The sequence below is a fragment of the Buceros rhinoceros genome, unplaced genomic scaffold (genome assembly GCF_000710305.1).
Source record: "Buceros rhinoceros silvestris isolate BGI_N320 unplaced genomic scaffold, ASM71030v1 scaffold6125, whole genome shotgun sequence".
Classification (NCBI taxonomy): Eukaryota; Metazoa; Chordata; class Aves; order Bucerotiformes; family Bucerotidae; genus Buceros; species Buceros rhinoceros.
Genome location: NW_010412182.1, coordinates 61,292 through 68,764, shown reverse-complemented (window position 1 = coordinate 68,764; position 7,473 = coordinate 61,292). Strand labels below are relative to the sequence as shown.

At 40.5% G+C, this 7,473-nt stretch overlaps 1 protein-coding gene across 1 annotated transcript; it reads left to right on the top strand.

Annotated features, from left to right (window-relative positions):
* Positions 1 to 1,123: 1,123 nt before the first annotated feature.
* Positions 1,124 to 7,203, top strand: PDCD10 (programmed cell death 10). The gene is made up of 7 exons (XM_010136285.1): positions 1,124 to 1,340; positions 2,052 to 2,105; positions 3,407 to 3,524; positions 3,846 to 3,972; positions 4,210 to 4,288; positions 4,599 to 4,681; positions 6,725 to 7,203. Exons 1-7 carry the CDS (start codon positions 1,245 to 1,247, stop codon positions 6,804 to 6,806), a joined length of 639 nt encoding a protein of 212 aa, XP_010134587.1. The 5' UTR covers positions 1,124 to 1,244; the 3' UTR covers positions 6,807 to 7,203.
* Positions 7,204 to 7,473: the final 270 nt, after the last annotated feature.

The following is a 7,473-nucleotide window of genomic DNA, read 5'->3' as shown; positions in this document are numbered from 1 at the left end:
CTTCCAAAACCAAGGTTCAGTTATTGGAACAATAATTTTGCATTGAGTTAACGTAGCTGTTGACACACCCTGCCCCTCCAGGACTCCTGTACTTGGCAGGCCCCAGCCACCCCGTGCCCAGGTCTGTGATGTCCGGAGGTAGAGCAGTGACTCTTTCACGGGCACCCCCTTGCCGTGGGGAAGGAGCTTGTGTGCCCTTGTGAGGTTGAGAGCTGTGCTGGTGGTGGCGTGTGCCTCCGGTGGGGTCTCCCAAGCCAGACAGGTCTCAACTGAAGGGTCAGACAAAGTGTGTCCACGGGCAGGATGGGCTCACTAGCCTTCGGGCAGCCATCCTAGGAGAAGGACAACTCTGACTCCAAACCCGGGCAGATGGAGCTTGTTTAGCCCTGTAAGGCATCCATCATCTAAGAGAAGGATACTCTAACCAAACCTACAACCCGAGGACTTCGCTGTCACTGTCCAAGCTCGCTAGGCCCTGGCAGATGAACCTCAGGTGTGAAGGGTGGAGCCAGTTCCGCGCACGCTGCGCCTCACCTAAAAAATCCACCGCGCAGGCCCGAAGGGTGCACTCATCGCTTGCAGTGAGCGTGGGAAAAGCCCTTCCCAGATCTTCGCTCGCGAAGCCAAGCCATGATGATGATGATGATGACACACCCTGAATGGAAACAAGACTTATATAAGACCAGAGATGATGTATTTGGAATTCAAACGAGTTGAAAGTAGGCTCTGATCTCCAGCAGAATCCCCATGTGTTTGGGTTTTACAGCGTGTTTTAGGCTTTTTCGATCAGTGAGTTTTCAGAAATGTTATGCTGCTGCTTACAAGTGGTGCCAAGATTTTTGTTAATATCAAATAAAACCACTTCTTTCAGGAAAATTGATTTCATAAGAACTTGAAGTAAAACATTTTTAGTACTACGATATTCTTTAAAAAATTCATTTGCTTAACAGATTTCAGTTGGGGTTTTGACATAGTCATTCCATATTTACTCAACTTGTGTCATAAGTAATGCCTAGTTTCTAGGCAATAACAAACTAGTGTTCTGTGCCTTTTCATGTTTAGAACCTGTCAGTCCTGAACATTCATAATTGTGTTTCTTTGTTTTTTCCCCTCACGCAACCCAAGGACAATACATTTTTCAAGTTCTTCAAGTATTGTTGCACAACGAGGAAAAAGAAGAAACATTTCAGTGAATGAGGAGTCTTTTGCTTCGATAGTGTTTTCCTTGCAAAGTGGCTCTTTGAATGAGGATGACAATGGAAGAGATGAAGAATGAAGCAGAGACCACTTCTATGGTTTCCATGCCCCTCTATGCTGTCATGTACCCTGTCTTTAACGAGGTAAGTGATGTTTGCCTGTGGAATGTAATAAACCCCTTTACATCAGGAAATGTGACTGCAGTAGCAGGTTGCTCATCTTGGCCGGGAAAGTTTTGTGTCTAACACCATCCTCTTTCTGTGCACTGCCCATGGCAGGGGGGTGGAACCGGATGAGCTTTAAGGTTCCTCCCAACCCAAACCATTCTGTGAGTCTATGATTGGTTTACTTACCTTTCTGCGAATACCGTTTCATGCCCATCACAGATTGCTCGTTGTCTTGGCCCTGATCTTTTCTCTTAGCTTTTATGGAGGATTTTCACAAAAAAAAATAGCTCTGGCATTCAACAGCAGGAAGTAATGTACAGTTGAACGTGTATCTGTGAACAGCTTGATATATTTTAATTATATTGCTAATGTTTGTAATTACATAGGATATTTGTTTTTTCTTCAAGTATCAGAAATGGTCAAGATGTTCTCAAGAGCTTCTGTCAGACTTCCGCTGTGGGTTAGATAAAAGCAAAATACATCCAATGACATGCTTGATTTTTGTTTTTACGTTGGAGGAAAGTCTTTGGAATTAAACTTAGTATCTCTGCCTCAGATGAGCCCAGTAACTTGAATGCTTCTGTCAGTCCCCTTTTCCACTATGCTGTCTAAGGCAAGGCATGCGTTCTTGACTTGTTTTGTTGCGGTGACATTAGAATTGCTAATATTTCTAAACTTTTATTGCAGCTAGAAAGAGTAAATCTGTCTGCAGCTCAGACACTGAGAGCAGCTTTTATTAAGGTGAGAAGTAACTTGTATTGAAGAATGATTGTTTAAAAGGTAAACCGTATCTGGTGATGTCAGCTGTCTCGTGTCATAGTGTTTTCCTGTATGAAGACTGCATCCTTGATCTAGTAGTCTAAAAGTAAAGTGTACAATTGCATGGACCATAAGTTCGAGATGTCTGTGAATGTGAGGAGTAGAAATCTGAAGGACAGAAGCGTTATTGAGCAAGTCTAAACAAACCGAATCTTCTCTTGTCCATGTAATACAGGAGCTTAAATGAAGAGTCAGTCAGTGAAGGTAGTGAGGTAATAAACCTAGTCAAAATATGATGAGGTTATGTAGAATAGGTGCTCAACAGAAATAGGCACGTAGCAGAGTTTGAAAATGGTTTGCAAAGTGAATGGTAATGGAGGTTTTGTGGGGATGAGGGATAGGTTCAATGTTTGTAATTGCATCCAGCAGTAAATGGAAAAAAAATTTTATTACATTCCTAAGGAATAAAAATACAGATAGTCCTTTGTACTGCCTTTTTGAAGTCAGGATCCTCTGAAATTCTTCAAACAAATAATTGTAAACTTGCCATATCTTAACACGTGAGCTATGCAGCTAAGTCATACTTCCCTATTTCTACACGTAAATCTAAGTCTTTACTAGTACTGGTACAGGTTCGATGTTTTTACAACTGCTGGTAAGGGGCTGAGCAGAACACAAGGAATGTAAACACTGAGATGGAAATGGTAGTACTGGTTAAAACCCTCCACACCCCCATTCTTATTCAGCACAGCACAGTTGTTTGATAGCAGCACAGGCAGTGCGGATACCTCCTAGGCTGGTCTAGCTCAGCTTTACTTAGATATGTCGTCAATCAAAAGAGGGTTTTTTTCTGAAAAAGCAATTCCAAGGTGATGTTTGAGCCTGTGATGTGGTTGATAAGAGGCACATTTATAAATGTCATGTGGAAGGTGAGGGAGTGGCACCTGTGTAGGAGTGAATCAAATCCCAATGGATACAGGATTGTTGTCTCAAAGCTTGGTGTTTATGGAAGTATAACAGAATACAGAATGCCATTAAAAACTTTCTCATTCAAATGGAAAGGAGTGGAAAGACTTACTGAAAACGTTGTTTATACAGAACCACTGATGTAATCCAAGAAAAATTTAATGGAAGAATGGCTTTCAATGTGATCTGCTAGTTCAGACTTAAAGTTTTTAGTGAATTCCTGCAGTACGTGAAGCAAGTTACATGAAAATCTGCTTTTGTGCTTGCAATACTCATGTCTTCCATATTTAAAAATAAAAACTTGCTGTGCTATACAGGCTGAAAAAGAAAACCCAGGTCTTACACAGGACATCATCATGAAAATTTTGGAGAAGAAAAGTGTAGATGTTAACTTCACAGAGTCTCTTCTGCGTATGGCAGCTGATGATGTAGAAGGTAATACCTCTTACACTGAATAAGTGTGGTTTTAATTACACTGTCAACTAGGAACATGTATATGATCAGCGTGGTGTCTTCAGTGTCTCAAAGTAAGGTGGGCTCTTTTTCCAACTTGCAATAGTAAAGATTATCGTTGTGCTGTGATACTATTGATGCCGAGTGTATTCGCTGCTGGTTTCTGGTTGTGGCTGTTTGGGTGCTGTTCATCTTCCAATGTAACGTGGCAGTAATTCTGCACTTTGAAGTAGTGGGGTTTGCTGTTGCTAGAGACTTGAGGAAAAAACTAAATGATATTTTTAAATATGTTCTTCTTGTCAGAGTACATGATTGAAAGACCCGAACCAGAATTCCAAGATCTTAATGAAAAGGCACGAGCACTTAAACAGATTCTTAGTAAGATTCCTGATGAGATCAATGACAGAGTGAGGTTTCTGCAGACAATCAAGTACGTACCATGTTACCTGGTTTTGTGGAGATTGGAGCAGAGATCAAACTTTTTATTCAAACCTGAATATTGAAATGCTGTAGGAGAGGCAAACAACACTGTTCCCATTGGACAGGAGCCTCATCCTTGTTTAGAAATGAGCCCGTTGAAGTATTTGACTAGTAGAAGGGGACTAAATCCCACCGTTTAAATAGGATAGCTTAAGGATATTACGACTCTCTTTTTATTGTCCAATAGGGACATCGCAAGTGCAATCAAGGAACTTCTTGACACAGTAAATAATGTCTTCAAGAAATACCAATACCAGAACCGGCGGGTATGTGCAATAACTCTTTTTATACAATATCTTTGATAGCATAAAAGGAGGCATGTCCTTTTGACCAAAGGATGAATAGGAGAGTTTAACTGGTCAATGACATAATTCTTCAACAACAGGATTATTGTATGGGAGGTCTCAGCAGTTTTATAAGAAAAAGATGATTTCTTTGTGTGTCTTCAAAAAAAAAAATTAAAATTTCTATATAACGTTATGGTAGCCAATTTTCTTGTCAGTTTAACCTCAAGATTCTCACTCTGTCCAATGATATGTGAACTAAAACTCTGCTCCGGTGTTTTTGTTCTCTTAGGCACTTGAGCACCAAAAAAAAGAGTTTGTAAAATACTCCAAAAGTTTCAGTGACACTCTGAAAACCTATTTTAAAGATGGAAAGTAAGTATGGTTTTGTACTAACATTTTACATAATGTGTGACTAACAGGGGAAAACAGGACAAGCTTTGGGATATAAGCTACCTTCTTTAGCACTTGCCTAATTTTTTCCTCACCCATGTCCTCAGACAACCCTGGCTGCTTTTACTCCCTTTGTAATGTAATGCCTTGGGGAAAGAGAAGTCTGTTAAATGCACCCCCATACAACGCCCATGGGCAGTATCAGCTTTGAACTTGAATATGTGAACTTAAATTTCATGGTGCTGTGTACTGAGGGTCCGTGCAGGTTTTTGCCCTGGGTTTTGAAGTCACTGTTCTTGTATATTCCACTGTAGTGACTGTTTCAGATGAGTGTATGCCCATCACATTTTGACAGCGCCAAAGTGTTGTCAGCTACTGTTTTTATTAAAAATGAGAACTAATGTTCATATTTGCTAAAGAGAGAAGTTTTGAGACCAGCTGTGAATGCTACCTTGCTCCAATCAAAGCACTCTTTTTTTTTTTTTTTTTGCCTCTGCTTTTTGAAATTTGGGCTAAATTTGGTTATAGAATCATAGAATTGTTTTGGTTGGAAGAGACCTTTAAGATCATCCAAGTCCAACCATTAACCCAGCACTGCCAGGTCACCACTAAACCATGTCCCTCAGCATGACATCATGTCTGTTAAACCTCTCCACCACTGCCCTGGGCAGCCTGGGCCAGGGCTTGGCAAACCTTCCAGTGAAGTTTTCCTTAATGTCCAACTTAAACATCCCCAGATGCAACTTTGGGCCATTTCCTCTCATCAAACCCCTTGTTACTTTGGAGAAGAGACTGACCCCCACCTCACTCCAGCCTCCTGTCAGATGTATTGAGAGTGAGAAGGTCTCCCCTCAGCCTTCTTTTCTCCAGGCTGAACCTGCCCTCCCCCCACTCCACCCCTCAGCAGGTTGGTCAGCCACTCCTCAGCACATTTGTGCTCAAGACCTTTCACCAGCTTTGTCACCCTTCTCTGGACATGCTCCAGCCCCTCAATGTCCTTTTTGGAGTGAGGGGCCAAAACTGAACCCAAGAGTTGAGTTGCAGCTTCCCCAGTGCCCAGTACAGGGGGACAATCCCTGCCCTGGTCCTGCTGATCACACTAGTGCTCATACAAGCCAGGATGCTGTTTCAATACCAAAATGAGAAATTTAGAGCTTTTATGGTAGCTTTATGATTACTGAGCCGATGTTCAGATAAGTTTTCACATAAACTAGGTCTAAAGAGTCTTATTTGATTAGAAAACCCTTTTGACTGAAAAAAACAGGGAAAGGGTTGGATGCTTCATGCATGTACCCCAACCATTCTGAAAGACATCAGCTTTATTGAGCCCTTTGTGAAGTGACTCCCGTGCTGTGTACAGTGGCCGTAAGCTTGAAGTGCGAGGGGTATTATTAATATTGCAAGAAATCCCGGCGAAGCTTGTATTTCATATCCTTGGGGCATCAGAAGTGATTGAAATCTATGAACTGCCTGTTGGATAAGACACTGCTCTCACCAAAAGGTAACAGCACTAAGCAAAATAGTCACGTTCACAGATATCATTACTCAGCTGAAAAACTCTGTGACCCCACGCTTTTTTCTTAAAAAGGTAACTAAAATAGTGTGTTGCTTCCCCGTGCCTGCATGCTTAGTATTCCTTGAGGAAAGAGTTGCAAATTCTGAAATGACCCGGGGATGAAGCGTTCCACTTTGAAAAGAACAGGTATTTAACTGTCATCTGCTCCACTCTTTTTTTTTCTTAGTTAGCTAAAACCCCAGAATTAAATGATTGAGATGTCAGCGATGATTGAGAGCCAAAGTCTAAGTTCCTGCCAATAAACCTAGTCTTGCAAGGATTAGCTATGCAAATAAGCTATATCTGTTTGCCAGCAGTAAGCTTCGGGGAGGTCACGATAGGGTCAAACACCGGTGTGCTTCCAATCTGCAGATTAGATGCTGGTGTATTTAGTTGCCAACTGTAATGCTGTGTTTATTGAATGCCTTTTTAAAAAAAAAGTCTGAAGCAGTTTCTTTCTCTTTTAACAGGGCAATAAATGTGTTCATAAGTGCCAACCGACTAATTCATCAAACCAACTTGATACTCCAGACCTTCAAAACTGTGGCCTGAAAACTGTATATGTTGAGAGTTGTACTTTTCAATGGTGGATAGGGTACCTTTATATGTAAATTTTAAAGTTTTGACTGTATAAATTATCAGACCCTCTTGAGGGGCCTAATGCAGGATTTTGAATGGGATTATTGCCATCTTACACCATATTTTTGTAAAACATTGTAGCTTAATCATAATCTCACGATGAAGATTTTGCATCACTTTTTGCTATTATCATTCTTTTCAGAATTAAGCCAAAAGAATTTACGCCTTAATGTGTCATTATGTAACATTCCTTATAAGAATTGTAAATATTTGGTGTTCTGTTTCTGACATTTTAACTTGAAAGCGGAAAACTGCAAGATGATGTATTTAACAATATTGGTGGCAAATATTCAATAAATAGTTTACATCTGTTAGACTGTCTTTTTGTATGTGAACAAAAATGCATAACTCATCTTTCTGGAACTGCAGAACATTCGTTGAATGGAAAAATTAAAATTATTTGGGTGCTTAGAGCTACCGGCAGTTCAAAACAGTATAAAAATGAAGATTTTTTGGTAAGAGATTTGGCTGAGATTTTTTGACTGTGATCTAATACTAGACCAGAATATCAGAATAATTCTGTTAAACTCTTTGATAAAGTAATAAAGACTCCCAGAAGTGAGATGTGCTTTTTGTTTTG

Bases quoted from the DNA above. Each gene is read 5' to 3' on its own strand.
- PDCD10 (XM_010136285.1), top strand. From the start codon at position 1,245: ATGAGGATGACAATGGAAGAGATGAAGAATGAAGCAGAGACCACTTCT. The intron at 3,525-3,845 runs GTAATACCTCTT...TCTTCTTGTCAG, and splicing joins GGCAGCTGATGATGTAGAAG to AGTACATGATTGAAAGACCC. The intron at 4,682-6,724 runs GTAAGTATGGTT...CTCTTTTAACAG, and splicing joins ACCTATTTTAAAGATGGAAA to GGCAATAAATGTGTTCATAA.